We start from the raw sequence: 19,024 nt of genomic DNA, 5'->3' as shown, positions 1-19,024 counted from the left end.
GAGGCTGGATGCAGCACAGCCACACCCTCTCCAGATGAACCCACAGGGGCATCACAAAATGAAATGGATAAATCGTGAGTATGTGTAAGTTAAGGAAGGGTTTAGGTTATTCTGTATACCTTTTTTAAAAAGTGAAGTTGGGTATACACATCAGATGTTGGCACTGAAGGGGCAATATGTGACAATGACCTCTCGGCATTGAACAGCCACAGATAGAGGGCTCCAGGTAGAGAGTGACCACAGCGGATGAGAGAGGTTACCCTGCTCTCTGCTAGTTCAAACACATACTTTCATCACCAGGGCTCCCAGTGGAGGCTTCCAGCATTCACCAGGGTTATTAATGGGATACGGTACCATGTGGTCTCTTTGCTACATATGGCGCTCTTGTTGTTTCTGAAGGTCCTTAAAGGACTTTCCTGTACCAGTGGTTATATACCACATGATCTAGACCAGTGACCAACCAACTGGCGGCCCGCGGGCCACATCCGGCCCGCCAGACATTCTCATCCGGCCCGCACGACGGGGGTGACTGTGGCGCTGGCGGAGCAGTAACCACTGTGTGCAGTATCGGAGTCCAACAGAGAGGCAGCAGCTGCGGGACAAGTAGACTGCGTACTTGCGAAACCTTCCCTGCCTTGAAGAAGAAGTGATCCTTCGTTGTGAAGAGTTGTGTTTTGGTGCGCTCCGCACCACAGCAGTAGCCCCGCTGCGACAGAATCCAACAGAGAGGCAGGAGCTGCGGGACACTGCTGGTGATGACATTGTTGTCAGCTGCTGATACTGCTGCTGCTTGCTGCAGCTTGTGGCGCCTGCTTCGATGAAAATAACTTTCTAATATCCATAACTTTATAGGCTATTAGCTTAAAACTCGTCAGGCAATAGGGAAGGATCACTTCTTCTTCAGGGCAGGGAAGGCTACGCAGTACGCAGGCTAATGTCCCGCAGCGGCTGCCTCTCTGGTGGACTCCGGGGTACTGCACATTATTCCCAATACATTTTCAAAAAAAAAAAAAATTTTTCATTTTTTTTTTAAGTGAAACATCCGGGGGCTTTTCAGAAAACATCCGAGGCTTGAGTCAAGTAGCCACCCCCTAGCGCCGCCACTGGTGTGCACACTGCACAGCGCTGCAGCATGTCTGTGAGCGAGAGAGATGCAGCGTGTCTGTGAGGCCCCGCCCCCGCACGCAGATGAGAGAGAGAGATCTCTTTTAAAATATATTGAAGTTAGAAACGGAGATGGTTAGATAAAATGTGCAAGATAACGTTTATGTAGCATTTCTTTATTGTCGAAATGATGACATTTCATAACGGGATCAAATCAAAGTGAATGGCCTGCTGCTGCTGAATGCATGGCAAGTGACTGGAACAAGTTATTACATACATCATTCAGATAATAAATAATAATGAATAATTCATTCTATTTAGGTGGCGGTCTTTCAAAGGCACCCAGGACAACCTTGCAATTATACATATTCCAAGTACAAAAGAATGCAGTCCGGGGTGATGTTTTTTATGTGGGGTGCAGATGAGAGGGAGCTGTCCAGAATGACACCAAGATGGTTGTGTTTGAGTTCTTGATAAGCCATTAAAACAATAAACAAGTGTCTCCTGTTCACCAAAACATACCCATCTGTTATGGAAAAAGAAGATATTCTAAAAGTAATCTGAATACGTTTTTTAAGACATGTAACTGTAACTGTATTCTGATTACTTTCAGAGCATGTATTCTGTATTCAGTACTGATTAACATTTACAAAGGAACCCTGCCTAGAAGTGATCCTTCGTAGCGTGAATAGTCTGCTAAGCTTTATGTGTGTTGTGTTGTGTGTGTGTGTGTGTGTGTGTGTGTGTGTGTGTGTGTGGTGTGTGTGTGTGTGTTTGTGTGTTGTGTGTGTGTTGTGTGTGTGTGTGTGTGTGTGTGTCCAGTCAACAACTTCAAAATGTTGGGCTATATAAAAATCGCTGGCCTGCGATAGTGTCTATTGGATACATTTTGGGGCCCTTGGACAAATGTAGTTGGTGATCCCTGATAGACCCTGAGCTAGGTAAATAAAGAGTTTGGTTAACGGAAATATATGAAAAATATCTGAATTAAGTATTGTGGTTCTGCAAAGAAGTACTCGCTTGCAAATGGAATTCTGGAGACTTGTTTTTTTTGGTACAGATCCTCCAAAAAGAGCAAATCAGGATCATCTAATGGCGCGTTTCCACTGCAGCGGGTAGCCCCGTTTAAGCATCCTTAACCGTCCTCAAGCGGCCATGCCGGTTTTTGGTGGCGTTTCCATATAGCCTAGTACCCGGCTAGCGGGTACTTTTTCCCTCTTTTTCCGGCCTCATAAAATCGTGGTTCCCTCAGACCAGGGCCAGGGCTGAACTAGTGACGTCAACACTCTCGACTGATGATTGGTCCAGAGAGAATCGTCACAAGATCGCGCACGAGTTCATCCCTAGCGTCGCATATATATCTAGAAGCAAGCTTGCAGCATTTTTATAAACAGCATTTTGTAAACGGATGAGCTACAAAAATGGCTACTTCTAAGAAAAAGCACACCGTGGTCGACCGAGGAGGTGACGACGTTCCTACATCTCATTGGGGATGATCAAATCCAGCGGGAGCTCGACGGAACAACTCGAAATGTGAACAAAAACAAAGCCGATCGCCCCGCCTACACTGCGTTGCTACCCCAGGTCCTAAACTGTAATGGAAATGCGCCACGGCCTCGGACGGCCAGCGAGGCAGCCCGAGGCCAGAGTGAGGACGCGTAGGGACGCTTAAACGGGGCTACCCCGCTGCATTGGAAACGCGCCATTAAAGGGGCTCTTTATGCTTTCTGGGGTGTTCCCTTCCCTGTAGTGTGTTCTATAGGGTTTTCTGCCTGTAAATGGTCTGCAAACGCTACAATCCTTTTGTTCTCCTTTGTTTACTTCCGTAACATCTCTAAGTGGATGACCAATCACAACAGAGGCGGCCAGCTAACCAATCAGAGCTGACTGGGCTCTGGTTTTCAGACAGAAGGGGAACATAAGTGCTGCAGCACAGGCAGTATGAGAAAAATAAAGAGCTTTTTGAACATTAAAGCATGGAGACATGTCACAGGAGAGGCAAAAAATACATGACCTGAAAATGAGGGTAATATGTCCTCTTTAATATAGATCAAATGTCATCATTCCCTCTTATATCGCAATCATATCGCAATTACAATATCAGTCAAAAATATAACAATTACTTGTTTTTCACCAAATGTTGCAGCCTGAATTATAAAGTTGTACCATTCTGATAGAAAACCAAACTTTTTAGATAAACTTACTTCCTTTGAGGCAGCCCTTGGTTTTCATTTTCGATAAACACAGCTTTTCCCCCAAAGTCATTTCTCCCATCGCATAGATGTGCAGTGGAATCTACTCTGAAAACTATCCTTGCTTGTATGTTCAAGGTTGCTCAAAATGTGAGTTGCTGCTGAGGATTGTTGCATCCACAAGCTATAAACAAGGAATCAAATCCAGGAGACATGCATTAAGCAAACATGGACATAGTGAGATAGTTTTGTAGTGACCTTGTTTAAATGTCGTTTTTGGGTGCTGTGCTCTAAAATGTCAGATAGTTGTTCATCCTTGAGCTCTCGAGAAATATAATTCCCTTCCTGCAGGTGCATTGCTATGCAAATGTGATGTAACTCTGACAAAATCAATTGCAATAAAATGTATTTGGATTGCTTATCTTTAAGTCATAATCCTTAAGCTTCCCGTAATGGTTGATTTTGTAACGCCTATGTTCATTTGAGATAACGCTAAGAAGTTGTTAAAAATACAAATCCCAGAGTTCAGTTCCAAATGACTCGGGGCAACAAACGTACTCTGAGGAGCAACTCCATCATAACAACAACTGAAAAAGTGACTCATATATGAGGATATTTATTTAGCCATGATGACATTTCTTTATTTGTCTGAAAGTATGTCTTGCAAAAATGAGATACAAATGTGTCCAGTACGCATTCACTGTTTTCTGTGACTCAAACAGCATTCAGAAACAGTGCAGGAGTGGATGGCTGTAGTCGAATAAATACCCTCCATAAATAGCATCAAATATTGTGTTTAATATGATTTGAGTCGATATGGTTGAAATGGATTGCTGCTTATAATGTGAAAGTTTAACACTCTGTCTGATATCATTGTTTTACTGTTTTGTTAAATTAATTGAAATCCATCTCTGGAAGGTTATAAAAAACATTGTATACTGTAAACAATCCTTTAGTACTACATGTTATTATATTGTTAATACATGTAACTGTGATGTGTTTTCCAGCTGCTGTCGGACAGTCATATCCAAATGGTGAAGATGGTTAACTCGGTGAGTGATTCTCTGAGCGCCATGCAGAAGGAGAACATGGGCCTGAAGGCACGTGTCAAGGCTGACCTGATGAAGGGCCCCGTCAGAGGGGCCCGCTTCAAGGGCTGCGCCAATGGTAAGAGAAATTCAGCGTGGCTAGACTATCTGTACCCGTCTGTCTTGGATTTTTCCTTGTAGATTTGTTTGTCCGATACTCAGTTTGTGCCCCTGTGTCTGTATACATCACCTATATGTGTCACCCTCTTCCACTGTCTCCATCCTCTGTCAGTAGCTTCCGCTATTTTGTTTTAACCTCATATACATTCACCTCAGCCTCTCCTGGTGATATCAGTGTGTTTCCCTGGGCTACGTCTCCTCCACATTATCCAGTGGCCTTGGTAGAGATGTGGAATGTTTTACTGAAATGAGAAATGACTGAATGTCCACTGGGCCGTGTTGCTGAGAGGCAGAGAAGGGCCCGAGGCATCATCCCATTGGAAGGCTTTTAAACAGGGCGCACTCTACCCATCGGCATTCCCCTGTTGGATTCCCCTCGCATAGGTAGCCGAGGAGCGCCGAGCGAAGGCTGCTCATGTTTAGCACACAGCGTGCGATATGTGGAGGATGTCTCCAACATCTGCAAAACACGAGGGAATAAATAGGCAGGGAATTTGACTTGTGCTCCAAGGAGCTGAAGAGCTTCACATGACCCGTTGGATGTATTATTAAACAACAGTATCTGAGGCAATCAGTAAACAGTAACCTGTAACATGCTAATATCTTTGGTGGCAATTCATTATAATGTTTTGGTAATGAAAGACTTCTTTAGATCTTAGCAGAATCGTTATCTCACAGCAGGCATTATAACTATATTGTGGAATTATTTCTTCAAGCTTAATTTAAATGTATTGTCTCCTGGCTGTGTATAAATGAATACAACGACAGAGACGGAAACATCATTGTTTTTTATGGTTAAGGCAATCAATTTATAAACTGATAGCCCCCCCCCTGTATGCAGTGTATGAGGAGAACACAATTACAAGAACATGAAGAATATGATGCAACACAATGTGAAGTAACATTACTGTTCTAAAACTCTGATGTAGAATGAATATAACACGGCAATATGTATTGCAAGCTATTGTTTTGCATTGCATTAGATCATACACGTGTTTGTGTTATGCTATTAGGGGAAATGTCTGGTAAAGTCTTCATAATAAGGGATGATTATGTATGAGCTCTGTGTATTTTTAATATCCATTCCTGTACAACACGGTTAAGTCAACATGCACTTCATGTTGTTGTGATGATTACATCACAGTGTTGTTTCTGCTGGAGTTTCTCTTGTTTGCTGCTCCTGTTGTCATTGTTTCCTACCCCCCCCCCCCCCCCTGCAAACACGTGTCACACTCTGTCAGCTGTCTGTCAGAGATTGCAGCTCATTATTAATATTTTTCTTGCATGGGTAGTTCCTTTGTACGGAGCCCCTAAAGGGACATGGACAAAATAAAAATAAAGAGAGAGAGAAAAAAAAAAAGTCAGGATAACGGGTAAGTACCTAAAACCAATAAATGTTTTTATTTTTCCAGTGAGATTTACACTACAATCGAACTTTAAAAGAACATAAATGGTTAGATAAGAAAAAGCAACAGTGTCTTTTCGGAATGATATTTACTGAAATATATATACATATGTATTATATCTGCTGACAGAGTCACTGTTAAAGACATTTATAAGAGGGAATATCCTTTTTTTTCCAACATACAAAAAGAAGCATTTCATTTTAGAGCAATGTTCCTGTATTTACCGCAGAAATACGTAACCTGACATTGTACTGTCCAGGAAATAACAGCTTGATATTTGAACGAAAAAGGTTATTAGTCTCCCCATTGTGGCCTTATGTGTAGATATTGCTTTCTATATGGAACAAGGGGCTACTTTAAACAGGGTTCCCGCAGGGTCTTAAAAAGTCTTACATTTGATAATCAGAATTTAAGGCCTTAAAAAGGTCTTAAATATGATTTAGATTAGAAGGTCTTAAAAATGATCGAATTTGAAAGGTACTTCTGTGTAGCGATTGCGTCTGAATGTGTTTTGGGGGAAATGTCCGGGCTGCAAAGTAAGTAGTACGGCCATAGCCTTTCAGTTCCCCCCTACAATGTATATTGAAATAAATCAACATGGAACCAGTAATCACTAACTTTGTTTCCCCCGGCCCCTTATCGGAGAACACCCAGTTAGTAACCTAGCAACCAAGCTTCAGCTAGCGGCAGTCAGAAATTAGGTATCTTCAGATCTACTTACAAATAAATAATGGGGAATTGTAAGTTCAACCGTATTTGATTAGAAAACAATGAATTTAGTGCTTGGTTGAAACCAGTGGAGGGGAACATGTTTGAAGCCCGCTGCACCTTTTGCAAACAAAATTAGCGTTCTAACAACACCGGGGGACCTCCGGGTGACGTTTGGGTCTACGTCAACCCTAAAAGCAGAGGTGCTGTGGACGCTAAATACCGTAGCTAAACACCAATCATACAACAGCATGAAGACAGCAGAGCTCTGACTATAGCTCTTGTCTCACTCTCTCACACACACACACACACACACACACACACACACACACACACACACACACACACACACACACACACACACACACACAACACACACACCACACACACTTCTGTGTACTGTTATGCTGTTATGTTCAGTTGTCGTTCTTATGTTGAACATGAATACATTTACTTTGTAAGTAATTATGGGATGTATTTCTTCTTTCATAGCAAATTTCCTTCATACTTTCTTGCCGTGAAATAGGTCTTAAATTCTATTCAAAGTGGTCTTAAAAAGTCTTACATTTGAGTTGGTGAAACCTGCAGGAACCCTGTTTAAATGAAATAAAATACATTTGCTCCAAAGTATGCTAGAATACCTCCTTTGCTTTGACAGGTTTCAGGGCATATTCCTGTTATTAGGTTTATAATTACCTCCACTTTAAATTCCTGTATGCTTCATGTCAATGTTCATAAAACGTAGCTATTAAAGGCACATGTAAATCTAAGGAGTAAAGCTGTGCAGTATTCAGACTCATGACCAACCAAGGTTCAGCACCATGGTCATCGCTCCACATATTCTCTGCTCAAGGTTTACTTGAGTGCTTGAAAGTACTCTATAAGATATAGTATAATGAAATAAAACATGTAGAAAATAAAAAGGTATGGTACACACATAGAGAATTCATTATGTTATGTTATATTCTTTGTCCACCCAGTCCTTTTTGAAATATAGTTCTAGGCAGGTTTTCTTTTTCTCTTCAGAGCTACAGTCAGGATTAACAAAGTAGCCGGCGGCAACTTAGTGTTTCTGTGCAGCGCAGCCTTGACATTTCATCAAAGACATCCACAGTGAACGAGAAAACAGGCAGAGAAACAACAAAAACATCAGTGCTGCTCTAAATTGATATACAACACAAACTGTACCTTCCTCAAAATGCACCCATTTTTTTCATTATATGATATTTCCTTTTTTTAATTATTATTATGCCATTCTTTTGTGGGTAAGCTTGCTTTTGGCTATCTGTTCATAAAGATACCTGAATGGTATGCTACACTAGAAACACACGATACGATATTTCTCCAGCGCATATCAATTTGTGAATTCTGACATAGGGTCAGTGTACCAGGTGTCGACCATCTAATATATGAACATAATAATGGTCTAACTGAGATGCACATACATACTAAACAGCTTAATATTGAATGTCTGCTGTGTCTGTGGTGTAGTGTTAAACCCAAGCAGGGACATCTTTGCCTGCCTGTCTGTGCTACTGTGCCTGTGGATATTTGAATTCTTCATCCCTGTGCTCTTTGCATTGGATTCCCATAAGAGCATATTCTATTTTCAAAGTTGAATGAAGCCCAACATGATAGCAGCGAAGCCCTTCTCAGCTCTGACTAGCAGAGTTTGTAGTCGCATTAAAGCACTGAAGAAGTCCTCTTTCACTTCATGGACTGCCTGTGCTGCACAGTGGCTTTCTGAAAGGATTCACAAATCAAATGTATTTTGTCAGAAGTGAATCTAAAAGTAATGACTGGGCATCTGGTCGGTGGTGGAGGAAGTACAAATACACGGTTACAAGTAAAAGTACTGCATTCACAATCTAAAAGTACAAAAATATGATGGGACAGTATGTAATGTCCCATTTCAGAACATTATACATTAAATTACTGGATTGTTACTTTTTCAGCACAAATGTGTTCATCACATCTGGTACAAGTGGAGCAACTTTTAATAATGTTATAAAATAGTGCTGGATATGTTAACTATAACTTTATAGCATAGTTTATGTCTTAATTTATTTGTTTTTGCTAATAATTTGAACCTGTGAAGTAACGAGTAACTCATTCTGTAAAATTAATGTAGTGGAGTAAAAAGTAGATTATTAGCTTCCAAAATGTAGTTGAGGAGAAGTATGAAGTAGTATAAAAATAAAAATACTTAAGTTACAATTACCACAACATCGACTTAAGTACAATACTTGAGTTCTTCATTACACCACTGCATCTGGTAGACTTCTTTATTTGGATTTTCTTGCTGCCACATCAATTATTCTACTGTATGCTTATTGCGTTGTAAAAAAGAGTAAGATCAAATATAATCAGAAAAGTTGGATGCAGGACATGTGCATGTTTGGAAATGACTTCAATGTGTTCCACAGATGAGCAGTGTGAGGGGAGACGGAGGATAGAGTGCATTACGATGAGTTCACTTCCCACTGTGCAGGGCCTGCCTTGTCACACTGACTTACTTTGAATGGTTTATGTGACTTAGAACTTTGTCACCAAACTGATGAGATTCAGAACCGGTACTTTCTTCAAAGGTCCTCACTAGCAAATGCACACACACCCACCCAAACTCTACACACATCATTAGAAACTCAATAGACTTTAAAGATGTTATATTTTCTATGTTCAACACATTATCCTATTTATAAATAATTGTCTGTGTTGCCAAAGCCTGATAAACTATGAACTTGTTACAGCCATAGACCTTTATTGATGTCCAAAAGCTATTAAAAACGAATCAATGAGACACACCCATGGATGTAAGAACTGGATACAGCGTGGGAGGCGGGGCCTCGTTCATTCCTATGAGAGTTGCTCATTGGCGTATGAAGACAAAATGGCCCAACTTTTGAGAGAGCGAAACGTCACGAAAGTATTCATTTAATCCGTTCTTATTGTGCATCCATGGGTAAAGGTAAAACTCATGTAGTACTGAACACGTCACATGAACGAGCCGGGCGGCGCGGTCCCGTGGGTTAGATCCGCCTTCATAATGCCGAGGAAAATAACACTCAGAATAACGTTATTACACATTTTACAACTTGAGGACCGAATGTTTTTAATAAGGGCTATACAAATGTTCATACTGGGTAGTTTATTTAGTTTTAAAAAAATTATCCAACGATTTACAGACCACTCTTTCCCCATGTAAGTCAATGGGAAAAAGTATTTCTGGGCCCAGCGACTGATACGGAAGTGTAGTACCGCCGTTTGGCCACAACGAATATTTTCCTCAGAGTCCGACGCACTTCCTGGGGGCTTGGACATACCACATGTTCCTTATTTGCGTCAACACTAATGCGCCTTTGATCCCACATCCTGCTGCCATAGATGCTTAATAGTGCACCAAATCAACAGCTGAAAAAAATCCCAAACAAATGAACTTCTTCCTCCTTTCTGATTCAAATGTGCTACACGCCTGTTGTGTTCAGCTGCAAGATTACGTTTTTAATCTTTAGTTTTCTTTAATACATTTCATTAGGAACCAGAAAGTTCAAGGTGTCGTTTAACAGATGAAGATCTTCTTGGTTTTGGTGTTTTAGTAGGATTTATTTTACGGTAAGAAAAATATGGAATAAGAGGGACCATGAAGTCCACAATAGAGCTGTCATGATACGTTTTACTATAGTTTACCAAAAGAAGGATTATTTGGTTGATTAGTATAGCAATTGTTGTTAAAATGGCAGAATAAGCTCCTATTAAGACTTCAAATATAGATATGTTCTGCTTTCCTCTGTTTGAATTAGAACACATTATTTGAGTTTTGGAGCTCACCTTTCCCTTTGAGACACTGGAATAGACTTTTTTCACATTTTCTACACTTTAAAGAACAAACTATAAATCAAAGAAATAAAAATAAGATTGATCAATAATGAACATAATCCTTAGTGTACTCTACCCTAGTCCACAGTGTTCATATTCGCCAACAGGAGGGACACTTGGCAAGAGATACACAGGAGGGATGAATTATTGAAGTAAACCCTGGTGACTAACACCTGAGAGGGAGGGGAGAGCAGGCTCTGACATTACAGAAACTATCAGTGACTGACATACTGACAACTACATTGATAGAAGTTACAATAAAAGCTCATGAAGCCATGACCAGAAACAAAGGACATATAAAAGCTTTTTCTGAAACACCATGTCAGTGTGTTGTCACTGGAATAGATACAGTAGGTATGGATTGTAAATCAATTAGGTCACATAAGAAGACCAACAATCTTATTCTGTGTAAAATAAAAGCTTGGAAGCTGAAGTAGAGGTGGAGTGTCAGTATAATCGTGGAATGGGTCTGTGTAAGGAATACTTTTTGTTGCTGTAAGGGATCATTAAACTGAACATTTTGAAAGCCCTAGTTTCAAAGATCCAAATGCCTCACTAATAATGGTAGTCTCTTTTAGTAATTTCCCATGGAAGCCAGACAGCTTGAGCTTCCTGTAATGAAAAGGAGAACTGGGAAATGTTAGCAATTATATGTGATGGGGATGAAAGTCGGAGCGCAGAAGTGGAGGCTAACACGGAGACCAAACATGTTATATCGTGTAGAGCCTGTGAGAACATCTTGTGTGGCCTTCTCAAATACTCTAGCTGTTTAACATTTCAACAATTCTAAGGTTGAAGCGCACTGTGACAGTGGGTGTTTCTCAATGTCGAGGAAGGCTGCTCCAGAGCCACTATTTCAAGCATACTACGTCATTGAGTGCCGCCGAAGGACTGTTCCAATGTCCAGCATACTTTGAATTCTACCCAGTCTGGCGTACTTCGTAGCGAGAAATTTCGAGGCTGCACATGTAGACTCCGCGGTCTTAAAATCCCCACAATGCTTTGCGCACGGACCAATTTCCAAATCTTTGGCGGAAATCACGCTCCATTTAAGGCAGGGCCTCTCATATGATGCACACCTGCACACCTGTTAGCCTGTTCCACAATTCTTCGTTTTCTGAGGCTAGGAAGGATTCTTGCCTCGCTTCTGAAGCAAGTGACTCGGAAGACATGTGCTACCAAGCAAGCATCCTCGACATTGAGAAACACCCACTGCCTTCATCACAGAGTTCCTGGGGAATATATCTCCATGGTGTAAAACATGTTTGTCAGTCACAGTAAAGGGTGCTGTTCTGCTTTTCTATAGCTTAAAGGCTCCCTCCCCCTTCTTCTCTGCAATGTTTCCTGAATCTGTCTGTCTGTCTTTCTGTGTGTTATCAGTGTGAGAAAACGTTTTTAGAGAGTACTTGTCCATGGACAAGTGAGTTTGGCAATTTACTTGTCCGAATACATTTTTCACTTGTCTAGAATGGACAAAAATTGGGGCCACTGGAATCTTCTTCTTCGCCATCGTATTTGACATTTTCCCACGTTTTTTACGACACCGCTAACGTGAGTGAGCGGTATAGATTTGACTTTATCACACATAGGGTTGGGTATCGTTTGGATTTTAACGATTCCGGTTATGTTTTTCGATTCCGGTTATTTTCGGTTCTAGATTCCGGTTCTTTGAGAGGGTAAAAATAAGTCCCATGACAAACTGGGAGAAAAATATATTTATGAAAACATTAAGTAAAATCTGTATTCCTATTTACAAATCACTTCATACTGTTTAATTTCTTACGGTTATTGAATACAATTATATAAAAATAATCTCTGCATTGTTTAGTTAGTTCTAAGTGGTGCAGTTTGAGAATGTACAATTGGCCCAGTCTCCTCTGATATTACACTGCAACCTGCCTGTGAGACACAGTCCAACCACACATGTCCAACACATAGGCCTAATAATAATAATAATACATTATATTTATAGCCTATAGGCCTAGAGCTTTTCTACAACTCAAAGACGCTTGCACGCTTACACATGTCCTGCAATACACATGCTGCAGCTGCCCAGCTACTCACCTGTTTGTAAAAGTAAATAAATTGTATTTTATTTCAATAATGTACTTTCTATACCCTGCTTCATAAACAATACTGACCGGCTCACTTTAATGCTGCGCTTCCATTACAGTTTAGGAACTGGAGTAGTTACTATAGTAACGCAGTGTAGGCGGAGCCGTGACGTCATCTTCAATGAGAGCCCCAGAAAAACAACACAGCCGTTAGCTGTTAGCACTCAGAGCTCACAGCTCCTCATATCTGTTCAGAAACTAGACAAAAGTCAGTAAGCACGTCAGTAACGTGCACTTGTTGTTACAGCAGGATCAGTTTGTGTGTTGTGGACACGACCGGTAGATTTTCGCAATCCGTGTTCTCAACATGCTTACTTTAACATAATTTGTCATGGTCGGGCTAAGGTAGGGCTAAGCCATTTCTTGGTATGGCTGTAGCCTACCCCAGCCATACCCTGGCGCCGCCACTGGCTATGTGATTAACATGATGATTCAGCCTCTATGGAGATAGACAGATGACAAGCATGATCATTTCTGATGTGGGTTTTAGCTAATCTGAACTAAGCATAGTATACTGCTTTGAACCGGTATTCCTCCATCTTGTGACTGTGTAACTCCCTCTCTTGTATATCAGCATGTGAAGGACACTGTTCAGGAACTAGTTCTACCAAATGATCTGTATGTGATGACTACTTCCATTCTTGCAAGGATAATGAATACATGGATCCTGATATTGAAGCTCAAGCCGGTGACGAGAGATATTTTTCTAACAATACATGTCATAACTTTACCACTTATCTTCCTCTCCGTGCTCCATTATGTGTTTTGTTTCCTCCTTCTTCCTACAACGTGTGTTATCTGAAATCTGCCTCGGTGCTATACATCTGCGTCGGTGCTATACATCTGCGTCTGCAACCTGCACGATCACGTCCACCCTCCATGTCTTCATTTCGACCTACTTGCATTCCGTCTTTTTTTTACTTTTTGATCTTTGCCGCACTTAGCCTCCGTTGTCCCACGGTGTCATCTATCACCCGCTCCCCATTCATCTCACCATCTATCTTTCTTGAGTCTATGTTTTCCACACAGCCGTACTCTTCCTCCTCATTGATCTTCTTGAGACAATCTATCAGGAAGAGATTGACTAATACTAGACTTTGAGGTTCTAATTTCATAGGATGACTTCATATTAGGACTGGGCAATTAGCCAAAATCTTCTTTAATGATATAGGCCTTCTCATATCTCCATAACGATATTTATCACAATATATTATGTTTCGCTTAGCATGTGAATTCAAAGTTTGAAGTTCTGGTTGATTTACCATTTAACTCTGAACTTAGTAGAAAATGAACATCACAGTTTCAAGGGAAATTACAGTATAGAGACAATAAAATGTTCTATTGCATGAAATCACTGCCAATGTGAAATGTGTTGTCAAACAAATCCCTTGTCTAAAATAAAATCCCATGAAGTGTGAGTTATTATTACATTTAATTGAATATACTTCCAAGCTTTGAAAAAGGATTAATACGTCAAAACAAACAAGTTATATATATATATATATATATATATATATATATATATATATACTGTATATAGAGAATAAACACTGTATATAGAGAATAAACACTGTATATAGAGAATACACAATAAAATTCCATAAATCATAAATAATGATGTGCATATACAAATGACTTCTATAAGCCACGCAAATGAACTTTTCCAAATGTAGGATCAAGGAGAAACTGCTTTCCTAGTCTAACTATCTCGTACTGTATGCTTGTTATTTCAATTTGGTCGATTTAATGGTGTATCATTTGTTGATATATTATTTCCTCACAATTACATGGAAAGACAATTCATTATCGAGTTGTTGAATTAGCCTGTATCACTACATAGAACCAGAGCTGCTCTTTTAGTATCTAATTAACTCATATGCCTCTTTCCCCCTGCTGCAGACAGAGGTCAGAGTGCTGAAAGTGTTATATCATGTTTTCCTCATCCTCTCCATATTACTGATTCCACTTTCCCGCTCCTAGCAATCGTTCCCTGTGCAAGCCATATTGGAGCTAATTTATTTCATGTCTCGTCCTCTCACCTCTCCCCAGGCTCGCGTCCCCGTGACTGCGGTGATCTGTACGCCAGCGGCCAGCGAGAGGACGGCATCTACTCCGTGTTCCCTGTGCACCACCCTGCAGGCTTCCAGGTCTACTGCGACATGACCACAGATGGAGGAGGCTGGACGGTGAGTCAGAGGAGAACACACACACCTATAATGCTATACACACACACAACCCTCATAAGCTGTATGAGTATATGCCTAAAATAGAGACAGCCCCTACATTTATAGCAGGGGTATAATCAAAATAAAAACGGGGAAACAAAGGCATGAAAGAATGTCTGCTTTTACAAATCTGCTTTATAGAGGCCTTATATGCTTTTGTGGTTTTCCCTAGTGTCTTCTAGGTTGTTGTGTATGTAAATGGTCTGCAAAGGCTAAAATCCCTGTGCTCCCTCCAGAGGGAGTTTCTCTCTCACACACTCCCCCCCCCCCCCCCTGCCTGAAACGCCTCAATTGGACTCCTTTGTTTACTTCACACTAGGCTAGCATTCCAACACGTTATACGTGATAGGCTAAGGCGCAGACATCACTAAGCGGTTGACCAATCACATTAGAGCCGGCCAGCTAACCAATCAGAGCAGACTGGGCTCTGGTTTCAGACGGAGGGTGAACTATCCACTATACTGTGTTTATTTGAATGTAGTATATTCGACTGTTTAGGTTTTAGTGCATGGTCTGAAAACAGGCAGTATGAGAAAAATAAAGAGCTTTTTGAACATTACAGCATGGAGACGTGTCACATTAGAGCCGCAAAGTACAAATATGAACCTGAAAATGAGTGTAAAATCCTAATTTGTTGAATAACCCCAACATAGAAATGATTCACTAAGCATGATTTGTTCTAACTGCAGCATGGGTTCAATTCAAAATGAGTCATGCAGTGCAAGAGGTCGTTTGCTGTTTTTCTGGGCACCTGCTGTGATTACAGATGTACCGCCTTAAGAATCTCGTGCATCTATCTGCAAAGGTCTCATCAAAGTGTTATCACAAGAGATCTTACGCAAAGGTTTCATGCAAACCTGTTTGAAAACTGTTTTTATTTTTGGTTTTTCATTTAGAAAACATAACAGTAATTAGTCACATCTAAGTGAGGGTGTCATAGGTAGATTGCTTAAAGGAAAATGAATAAAGAAAAAGCTAGACAAAGAGTGATGAGACAATGAAGCAGAGCAACAACACAGAAATGATAGAGTCATGATGTGTTTATGGGTTAAGTCAGTGGTTCTCAAAGTGAGGGGCGCGCCCCCCCAGGGGGGCGCAGAGGCATGACAGGGGGGGCGCGAGAGACCAGGGGGGGAAATGGTTATTAAAAAAAAAAAAAAAAAGATAAAAAAATAATAATCCATATTTTGAAAAATTATTGATTGGAAATAATATAATACAGTACTATTACGTCTGGTTCTCTGTGTTTCATTAAAGCTCGGCTCTGTGTGTGTGTGTGTGTGTGTGTGTGTGTGTGTGTGTGTGTGTGTGTGTGTGTGTGTGTGTGTGTGTGTGTGTGTGTGTGTGTGTGTGTGTGTGTGTGTGTGTGTGTGTGTGTGTAGAACGAGCCATTTTGTGTGCATGCACTCATAGAGAGAGAGAGAGCGCACCGGTACCGGATATCGTAGTTGTTAGCTTCTGGTGCTAGCGAGCTACGCTAACGGATATACTGTAAGGAGTTTTTTCAACAACAAAGTGGAGGAGAGTCCTCTCCTGTCAGACTGAGAGACTCAGTGAGCTAAAGGACTCTCTCAGTGTTATCTCAGTGGGTCTCAAACGTTTGGTCACCATTAATGTAAACAATTATTTCCGAGGCACACGTTTATATGATCATTATAGTTATAAAAAAATAAGAGAATAAATTAAAAACAGGTATGAAATACTATATGACAGTAAAAAAAGAATAAAGTTTAAAAGGGGAGTGATTTGTAAAATATCCATAAAGAAATAGTAAATCTGTTTCCAGTTCTGTTTCAAATGGGTGTTGAGAGATGTCCATAGATCTCTTCATTTTGCTCTCAAAGTGTACCAGATTGATGCTTTTAACTTCAATATTTAAAAATCTTCCCGGGGGAGCTTGCCCCCGGACCCCCCTATGTGAGGTCCACACACCACCTATAAAAATAGCACTTTACCCCTGCTTACACCTATATGCCGTGAGCTGATTATCGAGCCTTCATTGTAACAGTCACGGGTACATTGTGTATATGCGTGGGGATTGTTGCAGTAGAAAATTCCTCTGTAGCGCCCGGTACATTAATGGGAAACCCTAAATGTTTGAGCCCCCTCTATGAAACGTCAAGCTACCCCACAGCACCCCAAAATAAATCTCTGGCGCCGCCACTGAGCCTGACTATTTGTGTTGGGGGGGCCCGACTTTTTTTTTTTCTCCAAAGGGGGGGCCTGACAGAAAAAGTTTGAGAACCACTGGGTTAAGTTAATGCTTCCATGATGACACAGGTAAGCTGTTACCTTGACAAACGATCACATAACACCACAATATCATGGGAATCTAATCACTGTGCAGAGTCTGACGCTAACATATTTCTCCTGTTATAAAGACAGAATTGTTTACAATAAGCAAGACACAATGCTCATTAAAATCCAGCTTCCATATTGCATGTGCCAACAAGTGTTCTTCTTGCTTTTAATTCAGATACAAGTCCATTACAACTGGTGCATGTCTGACCTGTTTAAGTTTTGGTTTGTCTTTCTGTAAAAACATTTTGAGAGGATTTAGATTCTATAAAGGTAACAAGAAAAGAAAAAGGACACTTAGAGTTCTTTAAATGCTTTCTTCCCTTGATCAAACATCCGTCAGTTACGAAAGTAAACCGTTGTTTAAGTGAGTGTATACTGGAAGCGCTGTGTCTTTTGGGAATGAGAGACAGCGAGGTGAACAAACATTGACTCTGAGCTGTTTGAAGTTATATTTGGAAGTTCGGTTTAGATGTATTTTATTGTGAGAGCACACACACACACACACACACACACACACACACACACACACACACACACACACACACACACACACACACACACACACACACACACACACACACACACACACACACACACACACACACACACACACACACACACACACACACACACACACACTGGTTAGAGCCATTTATTTCTCTTTGTTCTGAAGTATACTGTAGCCGTCCTTAGGGAAAGAGGAGCCGTTCTTAATAGAGAACTGAGGCCTTGTACCACTTGAAATGTCAGCTACATGAATCCATCACCACGTGTTTTTTTCACAGGTTGTGATGCATGTATTAAAGCATCAAGGGTCTGATTTAGCTATTTAGAGATCTATTTGCCAAAGCTATACTATAAACTGCTATGGAAATAACGTCTGTTTCTTTAATACCGTACGAAGTGATGCAAGGCTGCATTAAAAAACCGTAATAAATACATGTGCGGCCTATATTAAATCTGCTACCTTCTTTCAGCGTGTAAATGTGTCGCTATCTTGTTGACATAATGTCCCCGGATAATTTTAGACTACTTAAGACGGACATGTTTAATCTTCCTCCCATGAATGTGTGACGACGTTATGAAGATGTGAAAGTGTCTACATATTTTCAGTCAGAAGTGTTTCTCGGACCTGTCAACAGCTTATTGTGCACATTTATTTGCAAATGTTACTATGTAAATACTACGAAAATATTGGCAGGTATAATAACAATTACACTTAGAAGGAAAAAAATGATGTGTATTCTCATCTATCTCTGCCCACTTCATATTGCACACTCACTAAAAACACATGCAGCAGATATCAAAATCAACTCATGGCAGTGATTTGTTCGTGTGTTTGCTTGTAAATCGGTGACTAACTGCGTGAGGTAGGCAGGGTTGTACCCTCCGATCATCAAATAAAACTGTCAGAGTGACAGAGTGCTGAGCATAGTGTGATGGAATAGTGCTACATAGCAGACTGTCAGGGGGTAAGTGTGTGTGTGTGTGTGTGTGTGTGTGTGTGTGTGTGTGTGTGTGTGTGTGTGTGTGTGTGTGTGTGTGTGTGTGTGTGTGTGTGTGTGTGTGTGTGTGTGTGTGTGTGTGTGTGTGTGTGTGTGTGTGTCATTGTGCCAATGTGCGTGCACCTATCCAGAAATAGCTTGTGATCATGCTCTCGGCTTAGCTTCCTTCTCACACTAAGTGTTAAGTAACATATTGTCCCATAATGTGATTTACACAGCAGCTCCAATTGGAGATATAAAGCAGCCGTTACTGATCCTTCCTGGTGTGTTGAGCTGATTGTAATAACGCCTGAGATAGGGGTTTCACAACTACCAATATTTACTAGTCGACACGTTTTTCAAAATAGCAGTCGACTAGTCGTTACGTCATAATAAAGACACACAA

General features: G+C 40.7%; 1 protein-coding gene across 2 annotated transcripts in view; it reads left to right on the top strand.

The window, feature by feature from the left end:
- The window catches only part of fibcd1 (fibrinogen C domain containing 1), a 181,184-nt gene that overhangs the window by 73,346 nt on the left and 88,814 nt on the right, over positions 1 to 19,024 (top strand). For both annotated transcript variants that reach the window (XM_034238943.1, XM_034238944.1), the window contains one exon: positions 14,658 to 14,794. In XM_034238943.1, the coding sequence (XP_034094834.1) occupies positions 14,658 to 14,794 (137 nt within the window). The remainder of the gene's footprint in view (positions 1 to 14,657; positions 14,795 to 19,024) is intronic.

This window comes from Gymnodraco acuticeps, unplaced genomic scaffold (assembly GCF_902827175.1).
Source record: "Gymnodraco acuticeps unplaced genomic scaffold, fGymAcu1.1, whole genome shotgun sequence".
In the NCBI taxonomy this organism is placed as follows: Eukaryota; Metazoa; Chordata; class Actinopteri; order Perciformes; family Bathydraconidae; genus Gymnodraco; species Gymnodraco acuticeps.
This window is presented reverse-complemented; position numbering and strand designations above follow the sequence as displayed.